Raw genomic sequence first — 21266 nt, forward strand, 5'->3', positions numbered from 1 at the left:
TCGGGTTTTCGTGAGGGGAAGGGGAGGCGCGCGCGAGCGACGGTCTCTGGGGGCGGAGCCGGCGCTGCGCGCGGAGGCTGCCGGGAGCGGAACTCGGCCGCGGCGGATGTTGACAGTGGTGACCCACAACAGGCTGGGTGGCCCGCTGAGGTGAGTGAGTCAGGGGGTGGCGCGAGCCGCCTGCCCCCGCCCTGCGGCGGCGTTGGGGGAGGGGCCCGGCGGGTTCGGGGCCCGGGGCAGCCCTGGGGCGGGGGGCCCGTCCGCTGCGCGCGAGGGGCCGGGCGGCGAGTGCCCCGCCAGGCTCGGGGGCCCCGCTCGGCGGCTGCTGTCCCTCCGGCACCGAGCGGGGTGGGCGGGGCCCCCGGCTGTCAGTGAGGAGCGCACCCCTCCTGCGTGTCTCTGCGGGGCAGCCGCGCTTGGCCCTGTCTCCAGCGGGGTGGGTTTTGCTGCCCCTTGCTGGGGGGGAGGCGCTGCCGGGGGCTGCGGTAGCAGCAGCTTGTGCCAAGGGTCCTTACGCGAGGCCTTTAAATCCCGCTGTGTGTTTGTGCCCGTGGAAGGGACACAGAAGAAACACGCAGCGGAGACTTCTGCTCCAAGTGGCAACCCACGGGAGTGTGGAGCACAAGGAAACTCCAGCACCCCCGGGCGAAACTTTCTCCCACCATGTTTCCATTTTGCCTATTTCACCTGGGTGAAGGCAGCAGCTCTGTGGAGTTTCTTTACTCTTTGTTTCACCCAGTGGTTATTAAAAGTCCCACATGTCTGTTTTAGGAAGATAGCACTGTATCAAAATGGCTGATGATAATGAAGAGCTGCAGGCAGATGAAGAGCTCCCAGCTCCAGCTGAGGACAACTTTGAGCAGCTGGAGAACAGCAGCCCCGCAGAGCGCAGTGGGCACGTAGCAGTCACTGATGGACACTGCATGTTTGTTTGGGGAGGCTATAAGGTACCATTCTCAAGCAGTTATTCTTTTAAAATATTACTACAGATAAGGCCTCCTTATCTAACAAAACAGTTTCTCTTTGCACTGACCCAGGCATCTGTCACTGGGGATGCTGCTGAGGTTGACTGGCCTCACTCAGTATTTCAACAAGACTCTAAATACATAATGTAACCGCTCAAAAAAAGTTTGACATGCCAAGTACTGAACTATAACTTTAAGATGACATGTAAGTCGTTAGAAATGGTGTGACCCTTGTAAAATGATGTTAAATAAATGCTCTGAAGACTAATCAGTGGCTATTTGTAGGAGATGGGGGTTCTTTTCTCTCTTTCTTGTGAGATATTTAATCCTCTGGAAGATAAGGAAATACTGTTAGTTGGTTGACCAAGACATGGCACAGATCAGCACTTAACAATTTTATCCACACAGCTTTTCCAGCACACTCCTACTCAGCGATACATTAGAGTTCAGAGTTTCTGAGTAGACTGCTAATCATGTTGGTGTATGTATAGTTTAAACAAAAAATAAAACCATATTATGATCTAGTTCTTGTTTGTCCGAGTCACAACGGTAAGGTCACCAAATTTATTTTCATTTGACAGCAAACTAAATTTTTTGCAGATATCTGGAAACAAGGTGCCTAATATCAGAGAGGTAGCCGTGTTAGTCTGGTTCTGTAAAAGCAGCAAAGAATCCTGTGGCACCTTATAGACTAACAGACGTTTTGCAGCATGAGCTTTCATGGGTGAATGCCCACTTCGTCGGATGCAAGAGTGGAAGCTCATGCTGCAAAACGTCTGTTAGTCTATAAGGTGCCACAGGATTCTTTGCTGCTTTTTAAGGTGCCTAATGTATTCCACTAACATCTGGCAAAATCATTTAAAAAAAAAAAAAGTCTGGTCGCAGATCCTCATGCTAGAGCTTTAGTGTGCCAGAGGGAGGAGGTTGCAAAGGTGTCTTTAACCCATGTTAATACTCTTCTGATCCTGGAGTCTGCTGTGAGCTGGTGCAGTCCCCAACACAAGCTAAAGTAGCCCTGAGACTGCTTGAATTTGTCACAGTGTGTAACTGCTTCCTGAGGGCTGTTACACAAGTGGGAGTCACTGAAGTGCAGCCTGCACTGGTCACACTCATCATCCCTCCTCTGACTCCTGTTTCATAAATATTTACAAATAGGTTGAATTGTTTCTGAGGGGGAAGAAGGGCAGGCCTGAAAACATTTGACTGTACATGATATAAAATGTCAAGCCTTTTGTAATAGTGCCTTTTCTCTTCTCTGCTGTCCCTGCAGAATGCTCAAGTTAGGGGATTTTATGACTTCTATCTGCCTAGAGATGAAATATGGATCTACAGCATGGAAACTGGAAGATGGTACAGTACATGAGTGACTTTAAAATAAAGACATTGACTTAAGAAAGGAAAAATAAAGAGGTTCTCAAACTGATCTATAAATCATACTGATGATCCATGGAGGACTTGCTGGTGACCTGCAGAAAACTGTCTGGTCAACATGGCACTGCCTTTCCTCATTTCCAGATGACAAACTGCCACACCAGGGTCCTTTGATTTAAATATAAGCAATTTAAATCACTGACTTTAATCAGCAAGCAGGGAACTTTGATTTAAATCCATTTTAATCGTGTTTTGCATTTGTACCTTTTAATTATATTTCTAAAGAAAGGTTGATTTGATTTGCTAGTAAATATAGCTTGTACACTAAATTTGGTGGTACTTTTTGCTAACCAGGAGCATACACTATATCTATACACATTTATTTAAGCAGTTATACAGTTCCACATACACTTACTTAGATTCTTAATTTTTACCTTTTTTTTAATTTTAGAAAATGATGCATTACTTATTTGCTAGAGTATGATTATTTTTTACTTGTGATCTGTGTCAAGCTCTACTTGGATGGAAACAAAAATTAAAAATGCACAAAAATGGCATTTTAATATTTTTAAAATAAAACTATCCTAAATGTGCTGGAAACATAAGAAAAAAACATCAAAGTATGTTTTGCATTCAGAACTAACTTGTTTATTAAACAAAGGCAGTATTAACTATAGTTAGTGAATTGAACTGAGGTTTCTGGTCACCATGTTCTTCATGATTTTAGAACGAATAGATCTCATCCTCTGATCCCTGGTTTTTATTCTTAAACGGGAAGTGGAAAACAAGCTTTCTTGGTGTTTCAACTCCCAATTGGTTTCTTAACTTGGAATTAAATTAGTAACTGAGCTGAACTAGTAGAATAAAGTGAAATGAAGAAAATATTTTCTCTGCATCTGCAGGAGAGGCTACTACTGTCAAAGGTTGGGTTAGCACTTCAACAGACTCTAGTTCAAGGAGCTTAGGCAGTGGCTTCCACCAGTTCAGTGGTTTGACCTTTAAAATTTGGCAGCAAATACTGTATATACTATTAGGTATTATTTTTTTGTATAATTGAAATATTTGAATAATTATTTAAACCTTAACATGGGTTGTCAATTTCAAATTTTTAATTTTAAAAGTGCATTTATTTTTTAGAAATCCATATTTAATTAAAATTGAAACTGATTTTGTGGGTGTTTTTTTTTTTTTTTTAAATCACTGATTTGTATTCACCCTGCAAACTGCATTATAAAAGTTTAAATATTAAGTTTTTGCTTTAGTTGCCAGAGGGAGGTCAGTTGACCCTAAATGGGAGAGGAGGTGGCTCCCAAGACAGTTTCTCCATTAAGGTGTGACAAACACTGTGGAATATTTGAGAACCCCTGATATCAAATATAGTTTCTGTAGATTGTATATATTTGTAACATACTACAGCAAATAACCTAATGAAATAAACTTACGTTCAGATAGCATTTTCTTCATCGTGTTGTGAAGGTACACTATCTTTTTTTAAATTAAAAACATCTGTTCAACTACATATACTATTTTTGCCTCCTTGTCCAACAAAAAAACCTGAAAGTTGTTCAGAAGCTGCATACCTGTTGTTTGTTGGTGGGGGTTATGTGTTGCTTCACCTCTCTAGACAACTAGGGACTTATCCTGCAAAGTGCCCTAAACTCTTTAAGGAACAGTATTAACTGGTTCAGAAGGGAGTCCCATCCAGTCTTGGCAGTTGCTGTCCTTGTGGTCATGTGGAGCCTTGAGTTTGGAAATGCATCCTTGTGATTACAGCACTTTGAAAACATTAAAAAATCCTCCTTTTTTTTTTTATCAAGATGTGTTTTTTAAAGGAGGATTCTGTGTGTCTGAGAATCTCCATTTCAAAAAGGTGGAAGGAGGGAGGAGGATCCTTAGTCCTCTGAATTGGACATAGAGAATCCCCCAAAATATATATCTTTGTAAAAGGAGGGTTTTTCAGTGTGTTTGAAGTGCTTTTACTACAAGGATCCAAATGACTCAAAACTGGAGTCCTTAATATCCCACAAACACCTGTTGTCGTTAATAACTCAGCCAGTCAGATTGAATGCTTTGACTTCAGACATAATAATCTTTTCCTTTTTATCAGTTTTTAAATGCTTTTGTGCATCTTTCCAGGAATAAAAAAAAAACAGAGGGGGATGTTCCACCTTCCATGTCAGGCAGTTGTGCTGTGTGTGTAGACAAAGTATTGTATTTATTTGGAGGGCATCATGCACGTGGCAATACAAACAAGGTAAGTGTCTGAAGATGAATTATACCCTTTCTGTTAAAGAGGTTCCAATAGACAATATTTGTATCCCCATTCTGTACTAAAGATAAGACTGACTTCTAAGCACATTAAAATGCATCCAAAGCATGAAAATATCACTCTTCATAAACTACAAAAGCTCTTCCTTCTGAACAGATATAGTATGTCTGCTAGACTGTGTTAACCAAGCCTTGATATTGTCATGTTAATGACTGGGGAATGCTGAACAGGTAGCAAGTCATTAGGTCCTTCACATCCTCTCCTACAACATACCTTCATCTTCTGTCTGGATGTTCATTGCTTGGAACAGAGACACTAGTTTTCTTTCCTGCAATTGCTTCCTCAAACTTGAAGTAATCCAAACAAATGTTACTTTTTTACACTTGCCAAAGAGGCAACGACTTACAATAGTAGTTTTACCAGTCTGAGTTTTTCATCCAGATGGCTGACACAGTGACTTCCTCCAGTTCAATTTCTCTGTAACTGTATTGGCTGATACAGGTTTTGGGAATGGATTAGGTCAGTCTAGATATCCAGTCTAGATAGTTTGGCGTGACTGAAGGAGTAGATTGCAATGCTGTAAAACATCCTCCTCTCCAGTAGTTGTAGTTACCGCAAAATAACTGGTGTTAATCCTAGTGTACTGGCCAAATTCACCCTGTAATCATATTACGTAGATTCTTTAAGTCTACGTAATTTTGAAGGCTGGGAGCTTCAAAAATCCACTGAATCTTAAACTTGCAAATGGATAGAAATGGCGATGAATTGAGCTGGTTTGTGGTAGTTTGGTGAAATGTTTCTCTCTCTCTCTCTCTCTCTCTCTTTTCCTTCCATGCGTCTCATGCTTGGAGAATCTAAGCTTTCACTTAAAAAAAAGATACCCTTAAAACATAAACTGAGTGTAAACTGATGAAATGATGATGCAGGCAGGCTGGTGAGACATCTGACCAGCTTTATATTCATGTCACTGTTAGACTTCGTCATTAGCATAATGACAAGTTAAATTCAACATCAGCTGTCCCTCGGCACAGCAAAGTGTACAAGAAAAGAGAGAGGATTATATAAAAAAATCTGCTGAGTGAACTATTTTACATTCAAATGGCAGGAGCTTGGGAGATTACTACTGCTTTCCATCCTAGGATGGGAGTAAACGAAGTTCAGCGCTAATACTTCTTTCACAGGTGTAGAACAGCATTAAGGGCCTACTTCGGAGGGTTGTTGGATCCTTACGTGTGACCTCGGAATATTTCATCATAGTATTCTGAGCTTGGAAAAGAACTATACGCTTTTATGCTGACGCATGCTAATCAATATACTGAAACATTTGTTAGTCTCTAATTGTGTGGGTTAAAAAAACTCTTATTGTCTTGCAGTTCTACATGTTAAACTCCAGATCCAAGGACAAAGTGTTGCAGTGGGTTAGAGTAGAATGTCAAGGTGTTCCCCCCTCATCGAAGGACAAACTTGGAGTTTGGGTTTATAAAAATAAGTAAGCAAGCATGAACAAAAGTTTTGCAGTTCTCTTTGTGACTTTTTTTTAATAAGATTGTCATTCTTGTTGATGTATTGTATCTAAGCCGAACAAAACTGGGAAGGGAATACATTTTATACATTGAATCTTGTGCTGGGTTTGATTCTAAATAAACATTTAAAAAGTGCTCAACCCTAAACATGTTTGAAAATAAGAAAAACCTTACTTGTAATTTGGTAACAAAGTTAAGGGAGCATAGTGGGTTTTCCCATATGCTGTGTGTGAAAAGCCTTTACTGAGCATTACGCTGTAATAGTAGAGATTGCCGTACAATGGTACTTGCTTTTGATAATCTTGATGTAATTTCTATTGAACAGGCTAATATTTTTTGGAGGTTATGGTTATTCGCCTGAAGGGATACCAATAGGAACTTTTGAATTTGATGAAACCTCTTTTTGGGTAAGTAACCTTCTTTCTCCACCTAGGAGTAATTTTCAGCAGAAAACATTCTGGTGCTAGTGCATAATATGTTCATTAAAATGGAAATGTAATAGTTTTTTCATCAATTTTCTAAAGAACTCAGGTCAGCCTAGAGGATGGAATGATCACGTACATGTTCTGGACACTGAAACCTTTTCTTGGAGCCAGCCCATAACCACGGTAATTTTTAAAAGCATTTTGACACTGAGTTAAACATAAATCTTTAGCAGAAATGGCAGCTTTTTCTAGGATTGACACTGGAAGGGACATAAAGATAAAGAGTAGCAATACTATGCAAAGTATCATCACTTGCTAGGCCTGTATGGTTTTTTTAGTTTTGTTCTGATACTCATTAAGAAAGAGGAAGTCTACAGATCAAAAGGCTGCTCTACATAGGTGCCTCCATGGGCTTCCAGCAGTGACTTGCCTCAGTAGCAGTGGCTTTGAGCAATTGACTTGCATTGAAGTACCACTTCTATATTGTAGTCATATAACTTCAGTAGTTATTTTATTGGCAGATCTGCTTCCCCCCCCACATGTCCTCGCCTCATATTAAGAGTTTACTTGTATGGTCCAACCTCACATTTTTTCTCTAGCTCTGGTCTGTCTTCCCCTGATACAATGGTAGAAGGTGTGGTACTGGCAATTACTGTTCCCTGGTATGAATAGTACAAGACCTAGGACAGACCCCTACGGGACCCCACTACATAGGTCCTCCCAGTTTGACAGCGAACCTTTCATAGCTACCCTTTGAGTACGGTCCTTCAACCTGTTGTGCACCCACTTTATAGTAATCCAATCTAGACCACCTTTCCCTAGTCATCTTATGAGAATGTCATGTGGGACAGTGTCAAAAGCCTTATTAAAGTCCAGATATATCACAGCTACGGCTTCGTCCAATCCACTAAGCCAGTAATCCTGTCATAAAGAAAATTAGATTGGATTGGCATGATTTGTTCTTGACAAATCCATGTTGACTATTACGTCTTACTCTCTTATCCTCTAGGTGTTTACAAATTGATTGTTAATTATTTGTTCCAGTAGCTTTTGAAGTATCAAAGTTAGGCTGACAGGTCAATAATTCCTTGTCCTCTTTTCCCCGTTTTCTCTGTTTACCCTTCTCCAGCCCTTTGGGACTTTACCCATTCTCCATGAGTTCTGGAGTTAATCATCAATGGTTCTGAGATTGCTTCTGCTAGTTCCTTAAGTACCTTGGGATGAATTTGATCAGGCTCTGTTGACTTGAATATATATAACTTATTTAAATAGTCTTCAAGTGTAGACTGTACTTCTCTCCCAAACATGGGTTTGGTGAGGCTGCATTCATATGTTTATAATTGGCTTTGAAGTCCTCACATGCAAAGAACTATAGAAGTGAAAAATATTGTATGTTTTGAGGCATCATCTGTTAAAAGTCTGCTTTGAATAAATATATGCTTGCTTGCTTATATTAGTGTTCTTCAGAACATTGGAAGGGGGTTGACATTAATTGTGGTAAAGCAGGCATATACCTCAGGTCTCTTCCACTTCCAGGAAATGGGCTGCTTGCATTCTGTTTGTGCCTGCTTGTAAATTTGGTGGTGTACTTCCGTGTCTCAATTCTTTCAGTGATCGGCTTCTTCTCATGCTCCAGTGTCCTAGTCCTAGGGCCCCACCAAATTCACAGCCCTGAAAAACGCATCACGGAGCATGAAATCTGTGTGCTTTCACCCTATACAAACAGATTTCACGGGGGAGACAAGCATTTCTCAATTTGGGGGTCCTGACCCAAAAGGGAGTTGCAAGGGGCCCACAAGGTAATTTTGGGGGTAGGGGGGATCATAGTATTGCCACCCTTACTTCTGTGCTGCCTTCAGAGCTAAGCAGCAGCTGTTGGCCAGGCGCTTAGCTCTGAAGACAGTGCTCCGCCAGCAGCAGCGCAGAAGTAAGGGTGGCAGTACCATACCATGTCACCCTTACTTCTGTGCTGCCGCCTTCAGAGATGGGCGGCCGGAGAGGGGTGGCTGCTGACTGAGGGCCCAGCCCTGCAGGCAGCAGGGCAGAAGTAAGGGTGATAATACCATGCCATGCTTGCTTCTGCACTGCTGCAGGTGATGGCTCTACCTTCAGAGCTGGGCTCCCAGCCAGCAGCCACCACTCTCCAGCTGTTGAGCTATGAAGGCAGCACCGCCACCAGCTGAAGTAAGGGTAGCGGTATCACAACCTCCCTTACAATAACCTTGCGACACCACCACCACCACCCCCACACACAACTCCTTTTTGGGTCAAGACCCCTACAGTTACAAGACTGAAATTTCATATTTAAATAGCTGAAATCATTAAATTTATTATTTTTAAAATCCTATGACCATTAAATGGACCATGAATTTGGTAGGAACCTACCTATTCCCTAGTTGCTGCTTTTATAGGGAAATCAGCAAAGTGAAATTTACAGCCTAACTCCTACCTGTTGTTGACAGACTGACAGCTCTTGAGGTTGCAGTGTTATTGTAGCCCTTTTGGTCCCCAAGATGTAGGAGATAATACCTTTTTATTGGACCAGCTGCTGTTGGTGAAAGCTTGTCTCTTTCACCAATAGCAGTTGGTCCAATAAAAGATATTAACTCACCCACCTCAGCTCTTGAGTTTGGCAATCTTAAACTCACTTGGCTGCTGAATGAAGGATCAAAATAAAGAAAAATGACTGCGTGCTGTAGTGCTACACATTGGACACTAAAGCTGTCTCAATTGTTCAGAAACTAATAGGATTATATTGCCATGGATACCAAGGAAGTAAAATCTGATGGGAAGTGACATTTTATTCAGATAGTTAAGACAAAGAGTTTGAAACAGCTGATCTCATGCCCTGGAATCAGCTGTAAGAAAAATATTTATCGCTTCCCCACCTCATCTTTTCAGTTAAGGTCTGAGAGAGTTCCTTATATACATCTATGTCCGTCTTAAGTCCTCCACCAAAACCAGACTTGATATTCTGAAGGATAAGGGTTTTTTTTGTTTTTTTTTTAATTGAAACCTTTCCTTCCTTTCTTCTTAGATGGCTTCCCAACCCACCTCCCACCCAAACAAGTAAAACCTGGGTCTCCTGGGTCTCCCTTACATAGATGAATGCAACCCCATTTTCTCCCCTGTCCTCACCTGCTGCCAGTCACCTTAAATCAGACTGTTGATCCAGGGTTTCTCCCCCTTAGCTGATCATGAGTTTCTGGGGGAAAATAGTATTTGGTTTTATCTTGAATATAACATCTGTGTAATTATGGAGTTGTTAAAGATCTCTGACCAGATTTCCTTTCTTAGTTTCCAGCCTCTGCTCAATACCATTATCTGAATAACACTATTAAACAAGTCTTCCTTGTAATTTTAATATTTTCTTATCTCAGGGTAAATCCCCCTCACCCCGAGCAGCCCATGCCTGCGCTACAGTTGGGAACAGAGGCTATGTGTTTGGAGGCAGATACCGAGTAAGTGTAAGAACAGTTTTACAGTGTCGCTGCTGAATCTCTAAAGTGAATATTTCATTCAACTTTTATCTATTTTATTTTAGGATTCTAGAATGAATGATCTTTATCATCTTAATTTGGACACATGGGAGTGGACTGAAATGTAGGTATCAAAGCTCTTTAGTCTTTTTTTTTTTTTTTTTTTAGGCAGTACATAATTGTATTTGTAGATGTGCTTTTTCACCTGCAAATCATGCTAACAACTTCAAAGTATTTACCATCAAGTGCACTGCTTTTAGAGAGGAACGACTGAACGTTTATGTTCTAGTACCTTGTTTCACTGGCCATCACTAATTTTAAAGTGTCTGGAGATTAGTAAAATGCCTTCTACCATTCAGACTGCCATTATTTGAGACTATTCTGTCTTCACTGGATTAGTCTGTCTGCAATAACTCTTTCCAGGAAGTCTGACCTGTAATTGTTGAGAAATGAACTGTGCCTTCCTCAAGAAGAAACTGAATTGGTGCTAATAGTTGGTCAAAGTTAGTATCCAGTACTCAAGTGTATGGATTTAATATCTGAAAAATCATTGGGCCCAAAAAAGTCTGCATTGTGTTTTAGCTGGTCTGTAACTTGGGGTGCTTTTTTGTTTATATGCAGAATTACACAAGGCATTTGCCCAGTAGGCCGATCTTGGCATTCCTTAACTCCAGTTTCATCAGATCACCTATTTCTCTTTGGAGGGTTTACCACCGATAAGCAGCCACTGAGTAAGTAATTCCAAGGAAACTTTACACTCTCCAAATTCTATACAATTGCATGCTCAAGTGTCCAAGTAAACTCTCTACTAGCAGTGTCTCAGTAATACCCTTGTGCTTTCCACCCATAAAACTCAAAATGCTTTATAAAGGTCAGTATCACGGTCTCCATTTTACAGATGGGGAAACTGAGGCACGGGTTAAGTGAATTGCCCAAGATCATCTAGCAAACCAGTAGCAGAGCTGGGAATTGAACCCAGGTCTCCTGAGTCCCTCTCTAGTGTCCTAGCCATTGACTATTCCCATGAGTAACATTTTGCAGTGCTCATTGTTCATGTCTCGTAGCAGCAATGCCATTTTTTTAAAATAGAGCATTCCAAGTCCAATCAGAAGCTGAGAGCTCATTTCTTAATCTTTTCAGCAATGTGAAAATCTGTGTAGTTAGGTGACCTGCTGTAGACTTGTTCAGCCTCGTCAGTACTGAAGGTATTAGGCTTATCTTTGAAAAGTGCTATTTGATTATAGTCAACTACCTTGTGTAGTGTAAAATCCATTCAGACGAATGGAACATGTGATGGCAAACTACTCCCAGAGTGGTAAGATGGCTATACCAGTCCCCCAACCTGTATGAGTTACACTAGCCCCCGGGGAAAACAAGAATTGCATCATCAGACTGGCCATCATGTGACTGATTTCTTATGATGATTAAAAAAGCAACACTACTCTTGTCTAATTCAACATGTAATCAGATTTGTTTTGTAAACTTTATCAAGATCAAATGCACATTTAGAGAGGCTTATGAAAACTTCATTAATAATATTACATCATATGAAATGACATCTAGTTTTCATAGGTAAGCTGTTTTCCATGAGGAAAAGCGTTCCATCATTTCAGTCTGGTCTGTGTGTTTTAGAAGGAATTTAAAATGACAAGACATTTATCTCTTCCTTCCATAAATGGAAAGATGTAAAGAGGACTATATACCTACACATGTGTACACAATGTATAATTTCACTTGGTGATTGAAGGACTTAACAGCACATATATTAAAAAACATAAATAAGGATTTCAGTGTTTGTGTGTAATGGCCGCCTGTACATGTAGTCATGTGGAATGGGAGCCAGAGAGGAGGAGGAGGAGATTAGTAATTTATATTCAACTTTGTGGCTGTATTTTTCTTTTCTACAAAACCACTACACTCCCAGCTCTGAATGAGAAGTAACAGTTTACAATTTTTGAAGTTTGTACAGACTTAGATTTCATTCCCTAATGAAAGTTTTGCTACTGGTATGAGCAAGGGATAAAAGCATAGGTTCCCCACCTGCCTCTCTTTACTCTGTCCTAGCCACAGAAAACCACCAGTGAGAGCAAGTTTTCACACAGCTAGACACAAATTGCAAATTTCAGTCCTGAAGAATTGGGGACACACATGGCTAAACACTGTATTCTTATGTTATACCAGAACATACTTGTTCTGGCAACAGTGACAAGGGTTAATATATCTTTGTATTTATAGGTGATGCTTGGATTTATTGTATCAGTAAGAATGAGTGGAAACAGTTTGAGCATAATTATTCTGAAAAACCAAGGTAAGGTGTACACACATTCTTGGAAATGTATAAAAACCACTAATAGTGTCTAGGAAATCTTAGGGGGCAGTCTGTAGCATTGGTATGGCACACACAAGACTTGGATCGCTTTTTCACTAATACTGCATCTTTTTTTAATGTTAAAGTAGTGATAAATCAGATTGGTTGCTCTTAACCCACTATGATAATCCTGTTTTATGAAGGTGCAGGACTAAGGTAGCTATATGTCTGTGTGCTGATAGACACCTGCATCTCTCTCTGTGACTACATTGTTTGGAACTCAAAACTATATTACTGTTCTGCGTAACTATTAGCCTATAAAACGGCAGAGAACTAACTAGAATGTCCATTTTAGTGATGTTAGTACACAAAGCTCTAGTACTTGACAGGCAAAGTAGACCTTCACGTGCCAGACTTGGAAATCCATGCTCAGTTTATTAGCAGAATGTTTGTTTAAAACTGCTGCTCTGGACATAAGGAGAATCGCAAAGCTTTGATTGTCCTGGCTGACAGCTGGCTCTGCGTCAGAGTACTTTGCTTGATGGACTTTGTCTAAATAGAGACCATTGCTTTTTAAGTGAAGTCATAAAATTAGCAGTGTTAGTTAGGGTGCATAAAATGGGATGGAAAACATTGTAATGTCACCATAACAGTATTCCAAGTGAAGATGATTTAAGTTCTGGTCACTCAATGTCAAGCTGTACTAGAGGGAGTTCAGAGATGTTTGTCAAAAGATAATTAAAGGAATGGAAAGATTCACACAATTGGGATTGTTTAGAGAAAGATACAAGATAACAATATAGGGAAGGCATAGGGGTACTCTTACGCTTTATTGTACTAAAAACAAAGGGACATTGAATAGAAGTGAAAGGTAACAAACTTAGAAAAGGAAATACTCTTTTGCATAAGTGGTCTGTGGAACTTGTTGGTACAAGTTGCAACTGAGACAGAGATCCCAGGATTGCACTCATGGATTAGACTAAGCACAGTCACATTTGATAAAATATTTTAGAATGATGATAAATCTCAATGCTTCTAGGCGTAAGCCAGCTTCAACTGATGGACAGGTGTAGGATAACCTGCTTGGTATGGCACTACTTGTACCTTTTACTGAAGTGTCTAGTACTAACCATAGCAGCAAGATACCAGACTGAATGGACCACTGGTCTGATTCAGTATCATAATTCTTATGTAGCTAGTTAACTTAAGGCTAATCTTTTAGAAAAGACAATATGGGAAAGTACTCGTTCCTTATTGGGCAAAAATCTGTAGGAAGATTGTAGTAATCTACTAGAGCTAACCTTTATCTGACCCCAAGCACCCTTCCTACAGTTGATCTTCCTGCAGGGTTCAGAAACCTGCCTTAAATAGTATGTTGAAATTTAAATAACATTTTTCAGATGCTTGATAAAAACAGTGAAATTTGACATAAGTACTATAAGGCAGCTAAGGTGTATCGGTAATAACCTGAGTTAAACAGCAGGTGGACAGTGATAGTGTGGATGGTGAGGGTTCACCTTGTTTCATTGTTTGGATAATCTTATTGTAACTGGTTCCTTCAGCTCTCAAAAACTGGAAGCCTCTGATATGATTGGCTTGATTGAAAAAAATAGAATGTTCTACCATCAAACAATATTTCTTCACAAACCCTTCAGCTACCAAAACTAGGATTACCGTAAATTTTATATCAGAGGGGTAGCTGTGTTAGTCTGGATCTGTAAAAGCAGCAAAGAGTCCTGTGGCATCTTATAGACCAACAGACGTATTGGAGCACGAGCTTTTGTGGGTGAATGACTACGTACATCCGACGAAGTGGGTATTCACCCACAAAAGCTCGTGCTCCAATACGTCTGTTAATCTATAAGGTGCCACAGGACTCTTTGCCATAAATTTTAGTTTACCTTCAAAAGGTGAACTTCATGAGTGCCTGTCATCAGACTACAGAACCACTCAGCACTACTTTGCTTTGCCACACAGACAGCTTACAAAGTGGATATCTGTAATATGTATCAGAGGGGTAGCCGTGTTAGTCTGGATCTGTAAAAACAGCAAAGAGTCCTGTAGCATGTATCCGACGAAGTGGGTATTCACCCACGAAAGCTCATGCTCCAAAACGTCTGTTAGTCTATAAGGTGCCACAGGACCCCTTATCTGTAGTGTGGTTTGTGTACAGGGAATGATAACTCATCCACTGAAGTCATTCTTTATTGTTGCTAGAAATTATTACATGCTGAAGCTAACCTGTCTGCATATAAATATTACATCTTATTTCACAGCATTACTCTGTAATGGTATTAATGCTGTACTTGGACTCTTCCCCGCTGTACTTAATAAATGTGTGGCTTGTTCATTTTCTAGGCTGTGGCATACAGCTTGTGCTAGTGAAGAAGGAGAGGTGATTGTTTTTGGTGGCTGTGCCAACAACTTGCTTGCCCATCACAAAGCAGTAAGTCTGTTTTTAAGCATTTCACGTATGTAGTATGTACCTTCTAGTGCTGCAGTGTGGAAAAAAGTTTTTTAAAAAGTGACCACCCCCACTCCCCCTTAGCATCTGTCACTTCAACTGCAACCTACAACTGTGAAACGCCTTTCTCTGCCATCAGTGACTAAGACTTTCAATGCCATAAGAAAATTTTGATGTTTAAGGGAGAAACTTCTGGTGCATTTTAAGGAATTAACTTATCAATGCATTTAACAATAAAGGCTTCAAATATTAATTTAACATCTCTCTTTCCAGGCTCATAGTAATGAGATACTTGTGTTTTCTCTGCAACCAAAATCTCTTGTAAGGTAAAAAAAAAATACACTTTTGAATCTTACACCCCTGTTCTTTCCGTCTCATTTACTAACACCTGGTACTTAAAATACATAGACTTTAGTACCAGAGCATGGTTCCTAGGCATACTTGGCAGACTGAGTTAATAACATTCCCGTAGGAAAGCTGAAGTAGCATTCAGCAATGGAAGGAGTCTTGCTGCTTCCATTCTTTTGTAAAGACTTCATAATCCTCTGACAATGAAAACAGTTAATACTTTGGAGGGAACAGGTCAACTAAATGGCCTTAAGAAAAACAGAATTCTTACCTTTGGTGCTATTTCACTTATGTTTTTAATAGTAACTGAAATATTCATTCTTTTTCCAAGGCTGTGCCTAGAAGCAGTCATTTGCTTCAAAGAGATATTAGCCAACTCATGGACCTGCCTCCCAAAGCACTTGCTTCACAGTGTCAATCAGCGGTTTGGAAGTAACAATACATCTGGCTCTTAAGACTTCTGCTATCAGTTACTTCTGTGAACAACCTGTGCATGGATGAGCAATTCTAAAGGATGTAATAATTTTACCAACCATGTGTGGCAGATGTGAGACTTGTATAAATATCTGCATTGTCCTTGGTAGTAGCTTGTTGGTTGTAAGTTGCATGTGAATGGCTTAGAGAGAACTTATTTTTGTGTAAAGATGTTTGCAATAAATGTATTTAATGCAAGTTGAAATGTATCAGTGCCTAAGCTAAGTTAAACTAGTAATGGTTTGTTCATCTTTATCATCACGTAATGAAGTGAGTGGCATTGAGTAGTTTTCCTATCCTAAATTACTTCAGTGTGTGTCAATGCAGGGAAACACGGTTTAAGGAGTTACCATTCAAGGATTTGTGGGTAGTTGCTGAATTTCTGGGCCTTAAAGTTTGGCAAATGCTAGAAGTATTTTCAGACACTAATGTTCTTTGGGACACCATTAATATGAAAGAACTGACTCTCTAGCATTATTCAACATGATAGAGTAGTTTTAGTCTGTATTAGCATCTCACTGATAGGAATAAGACAGGGTCCTAACGTGTTTGGCCACATGAGTTTAAGGTTAGAGAAACTATTTTTATTTAGTGCTGGGAATAGCTCACCAACTTAAAGTTTAGAACTTTTAAGAAGTTTGACTTGTTTAAAAACAAACATAGAGGGATGGTGATTAAGTTATTTAAGAGCTGTAAGTGTGAGTGATAAGTAGATATTGTATTTTGTCTTAATCCTGTAGTGAGTGTGAAAATGCTTTAGTCAATCAGTAGTTAAGTGTCAAACTGGACCATGCATGTCTAGGAGTAGCCAAAAGCACAAACTGCCAGTTTGCCAGGAATGGCTTGATTATTAATGTGCTGTTTCCTTCAGCAGCTTCCATATTCAGAGCTTCATGCATATTGTGAAGCTGATGATTAACAGCTGCCAGGCTCTGCTCAGCTTCACTAGTTTAAAAACTACTGAAAGTACATTGTATGTATGTGAGCAGCAACCAGCACGAAGGCCTTTCTGGCTCTGCTGTCTCTCCCAGGAATCAGGAGACACAGGCCACCACTGATATAGTGGAGGGGTTGAGAAATTAATAAATGGCTTGTGATTTAAATATTGGAAAAAAGTGACTTCAGCACTCCACTTACTGTCTCATTTCTTTTCATAGCACTGAACTGAATATTCTTACTGTAATTCAATTAGCTGTCTCTACGCTCACCATTGGAGTGAATAGTATTGGGGCATTGTATTAGATCTGTGATTTTTAAGCTACAGCTCACCAGTCATCTGTTTTACTCTGGCCTTTGCTTTCTGTCTGCTCACAGGTATTGTACATATTTTTTGGACTTATAAATCCCCACATTATGGGCAAAGTATTATACTATCCCCCATTCATTCATAATGTTGCATTGTTACCAGGTTGTGGTGCTCCATGGCCAGTAAACAACTGCAGCTGATTAGTCAGAAGCAAGACTTAGATTTATGTCCTTGCAGGACTTTTCTTATCATATGACAGATTGATAATGTTTACCAAAAGCCTGTACAGTCAAATCTATCTTCATTCCCAAACATGATACTGTTAAGTAGAAGCAGATTAATACGGTCAATGTCCTGACTAGAAAGAGGGCTCCAAACAGGGTAGTATGTTTAAAACCCAGCCTTTGCCAAAGGAGAGCTGGAAAGAACAAGCAGCAGGACTTTGCTACAGCGTAAGCAATGAGAGAATGGACGGGGTCTGTGCCCATCCTCACAGTATTAGAAAAAGGATCAGTCCAAAATCAGTCTTGCCTTTGACAACTGAGGCCAGTAGTACTTTACTTGTGCACTTTAGAGGAGTCACATGCTACATGTAATTTAAAGTCCATACAAATAGATCTAGGCCAGGGTCAGATGCAGGAAACTGTTCATCTCTGCCTCTCAATTTAGTCCAACTGATTGTAACTATTTTACTTTATTAGCAAAATTTGAAGTGGTCCAGGTGGTAGGTTTGTCAGTGTCCTCTTCTGAAGTAGTAGTGGCAGTTTAAACACGTATGCGTGATTTTCGACCACCACTCACTTCTTTTTCATGTTCAGGAGCTTAGGTGCAGACACTTTCACTTTACCAGGAATATTTCTTGATAAGTCAGTATCCTACAAAACAAAATCAGGGGTCAAAATCAAGTAGGAAGTGTTCAACAATCACTCCTTCCCAGCCTCTGACTACCAGCTGCAAAGTAGTAATGCCACATGAATCAGTGATAACCGTGTGTCACTGTCACTCCATTACAGCCTCTCGCTGCCTGTTTCTCCAAAGCAAGTGGCCAGGTGACAGTTCAGCAAATGCAGGTGTGCTCTGAGTAAAGAACTATTAACTTTTGCTGCACCTCTCCCCCTCCCATTCCATGGAAAACAATAGCTCAGCAGGTCATAGATATGCTCAACACTCCAGCTCTCTATCTGAACATAACTAGTTTGTTCAGTGGCATTCAATATAAATAGTTATCACAGGGGTGCATTCCTAACAAGAGTCCACCACAACTAGTGGTAGGCCAGATTATTCAACATTTTTATCAGGGATCTAAAAGAAAATAAGATAACTGATAATAAAATTTTCAGAATAGTAAATGAGGACAGGGCAGTTAGTGTGATCTGGATCACTTGGCATATGTATTTTAATACAGCAAAGTGAGGTCATGCATCTAGGAACAAATCATGCAGGCCCTGCAGACAATAGGAGACCTCGCTTAGAAAGCAGTCACTCAGAAGAGGATTTAGGGATCACAGACAAGCAACTGAAGATGAGCCCTAGTGTGACTGCCAAAAGGGCAATGCAATCCTTAGCTATAGAAACGAGGATAGTAAGTATGAGCAGGAAGGTGATTTTACCTCTGTACAGGGCATTGGTGAGACACTAGAATACTGTATACAGTTTGGATGTTGAAAATTGGAGACAATACACAGAGCCACAGAAATGATTCGTGGTCTGGAGCAAGTGCCTTACAGTGAGACTCTAAGCTCGATCTGTAGTTTATCAAAAAGACGATTGAGATGACTTGATTCCAGTGTGTATGTACCTTCTTGTACAGAAGATACCCAGTTCTAAAGCATTCCTGAATCTAGCAGAGAAAGGCAGAAAAAGAACCAATGCCAGGAATCGGACAAATTCGAAACAGCACAAAACTGTAACAGTGATTAACCACTGGAAAGGAAGTGGTGGATTCTCCAGCTCTTGCTGTCTTTAAATCAAGACTGGATGATTTTCTGGAAGGTATTCTTAGTCAAATACAAGTTACTGGACTCAAGACAGGGGTAACTGAGTAAATCTTGCTGGCATGTGATGAGGGGGTTGGGACTAGATGATTTAATGGTCCCTTCTGGCCTTAAAAGTCTATTCATCTTCTATTCCCAATAGGGAGAAACAAAGTGTGGGTGAGATATTTTTACTGGACCAACTTCTGTTGGAGAGAGAGACAAACTTTCCCAGAGCTCTTCCTCGTGTCTGGGAAAGGTACTCAATGTCACAGCTAAATACAAGATCGAAGAGATCATTTAGCATAAGTAGTTAGTAATGCAAGGACAAAACCGAAAGCAATAGCACTAAACGCTGCTTTCATTCTTGCTGTAGTACAGTTTGAACAAGCCAAGGAGATGGCTCTTTACCTTAACACTGCGAAATAAATCTTTTTCTCTTGCTGTAGCTTCTTTGTAATGCATGAAATTATGCAAAGCAGTCTTGGCAGCTGTAAAAAGTACATGAAAGAAGTTGTTAAATGGCATGTGCCAGCTTAAAAAGCTGCTGGGTTGAAAAGGACGACTATGCTGTATACAGTACCTTTTCCTTTCTTCTGGGTGCCTGGAGTGAGCTTCACTTTATATCTTTCAAAAGAGAAAAAAAAAAGACACCATTTACACAGGTATTAAGTAACTAATTCAAAGTGCTGCCAATCTGTCAAATTAAAGTTCATTACTTCAGATAAATCACTGCTACTTACTTATAGTTTGTCATGGTAGTGTAAGGTGCACATATTGGTATAGCAAAGAGGAGGATATCCTCCGAGTGAGGCTGGCCTGTCAAAGAACTTAGCAGTCTCTCTCCTTCCTAAAATAGCAAAGACAATCCTTGCTGTGAAACTAGAAAACAACATTTAAACAAAAAGCAACAATGAAAGTAATAAAAATAAACCCATCTTTTACTACCGAAGAGGTTGGAATTTGGTCCTTCTCCCTCACAGCCCAAGTGCAGAGAAGTCATAACCCCCATGTGTATATCATACCATAATCTGTTGTCACAGTATTACTGAAATGTACTCAATTTATCAAGAGATGATGGGCTACTGGAGAAGCCCTAGTTTAAAAAAAATCTGATAAGTAAAATCTGAATGTCCAAGGTGACATGGCTTTTAGTCTTAAATGAGGTAAAGGGGAGTTTCCAAATTTGGTTTATATTTTAGCATAGTCAATTAAGACTTGTTAATACAGAAATAAAGTACATACTTTTCCTCTTAGAGAAATCCATTTCTTCAAATTCTCTAAGTGTGGAATACATCTACTGAAAGCTTTTGAGAAAATATATGCTTTGTACATTGAATATAAAGTGCTTTTTAAAGAGTCCAGTAAACAATTTTGTAAAGTAAACTGGAACTTTTAGTGTAAAGAACTGTTTTCATCAGAGTTAGAGTTTACTTATTGTGTCAGCCTATAGGGGATGTGGGATCATCCACTATTCTGAAGTCTTCATGGAGTTAATCAGGTGAAGACAAAGGGAAAACTACTTAATGGGTTTGTCAAATCCTTGTTATTTTAACCAAGTTTTGTTGGAACTTGAGTATTTATTACCTTAATACTATGCACTAATATAGCCATACAACTGAGAGACTAGGAAGGTCACATTTAAACTCTCCACTAGAAAAACATTAACTGATTTGATCCTTATAATAAAGAAACATTTATACCTAGATTGACCATTCACATCCTAACTATGACTGAAAAAGCCAAAGTTATAATGCAGGGATGATACATCTGAACTCATGGGGTCTATAGCAAAGTCATAATCAATAAACCTCAGCTGTCATTACGCATAGTGACTGGCTCCCATCTGGAAGGCCAAGTGCCTCACCTCTGTGACGTGCCTAATCTTCTCCAAGTTAGGAACTGTAAGCCTCACTGACACGCCTCAAACTGGGTTAGCAGATAGGACCTTGGGGTCCAGGCCATTCGCAGTGTTGAGCAGAGACACTTTTAAAAACTTGTTCTAAGCACTTTTATTCTAGCACTTTATTAGAAGTGTGAAGGTGATCAAATTTACCTCATTTTCCTGTTGATCTTGATCCTGTTCCTCCTGCACCACAGATGTAAATAAAAGGGAACATTAAGACTTGTAGAACATCAGAATACTTCTCCCCGAAAAGGTCACATTCCCAGCAAACAGAAAGCCATGTGTGGGTACAGTCTCCTCAATGCGTATGGAACTCCATTTTAAGGGAGAGTATGTCTGGTACTGCTGCATTTTTATATAGGGTTTTTCTTTCTATCCCCAAACTTCCTTGGCACATGCAAAGGTGGAAGGAGATAGATTTGGGTGGAAATATTGAAATTCAAGCTGCCAACCTACAAAACCCTTTATTGTTTTTTAACTGCACAATTGATATAGCATGACAGTAAGAGATCCTC

The 21266-nt window shown here is 40.0% G+C and overlaps 2 protein-coding genes across 3 annotated transcripts in view; one reads left to right on the top strand and one right to left on the bottom strand.

Annotated features, from left to right (window-relative positions):
• Nucleotides 1-3: 3 nt before the first annotated feature.
• KLHDC2 (kelch domain containing 2) lies at nt 4-19293 on the top strand. Of its 2 annotated transcripts, none has more exons than XM_039534995.1 (14): nt 4-150; nt 772-947; nt 2236-2315; nt 4473-4590; nt 5979-6094; nt 6454-6535; nt 6653-6736; nt 9934-10014; nt 10098-10156; nt 10654-10763; nt 12268-12340; nt 14699-14786; nt 15078-15130; nt 15484-19293. In XM_039534995.1, the coding sequence occupies exons 2-14, from the start codon at nt 792-794 to the stop codon at nt 15605-15607; spliced, it is 1224 nt and encodes a 407-aa protein (XP_039390929.1). In that variant the 5' UTR covers nt 4-150; nt 772-791; the 3' UTR covers nt 15608-19293. The 2 variants fall into 2 exon arrangements, with proteins under 2 accessions (XP_039390929.1, XP_039390930.1); XM_039534996.1 differs by lacking the exon at nt 4-150 and adding an exon at nt 283-436.
• The window catches only part of NEMF (nuclear export mediator factor), a 32713-nt gene continuing 29107 nt past the window's right edge, over nt 17661-21266 (bottom strand). Inside the window, exons 29-33 of the mRNA XM_039534986.1 lie at nt 20902-20934; nt 19589-19695; nt 19429-19472; nt 19257-19336; nt 17661-17747 (exon numbers count right to left, since the gene is read on the bottom strand). Coding sequence (XP_039390920.1) covers nt 17670-17747; nt 19257-19336; nt 19429-19472; nt 19589-19695; nt 20902-20934 — 342 coding nt within the window. The 3' untranslated portion in view covers nt 17661-17669. The remainder of the gene's footprint in view (nt 17748-19256; nt 19337-19428; nt 19473-19588; nt 19696-20901; nt 20935-21266) is intronic.

Source organism: Mauremys reevesii, linkage group 4, assembly GCF_016161935.1.
Source record: "Mauremys reevesii isolate NIE-2019 linkage group 4, ASM1616193v1, whole genome shotgun sequence".
Lineage (NCBI taxonomy): Eukaryota > Metazoa > Chordata > Testudines > Geoemydidae > Mauremys > Mauremys reevesii.

Bases quoted from the DNA above. Each gene is read 5' to 3' on its own strand.
- KLHDC2 (XM_039534995.1), top strand. From the start codon at position 792: ATGGCTGATGATAATGAAGAGCTGCAGGCAGATGAAGAGCTCCCAGCT. The intron at 6,095-6,453 runs GTAAGCAAGCAT...TCTATTGAACAG, and splicing joins GTTTGGGTTTATAAAAATAA to GCTAATATTTTTTGGAGGTT. The intron at 15,131-15,483 runs GTAAAAAAAAAA...TCTTTTTCCAAG, and splicing joins CAACCAAAATCTCTTGTAAG to GCTGTGCCTAGAAGCAGTCA.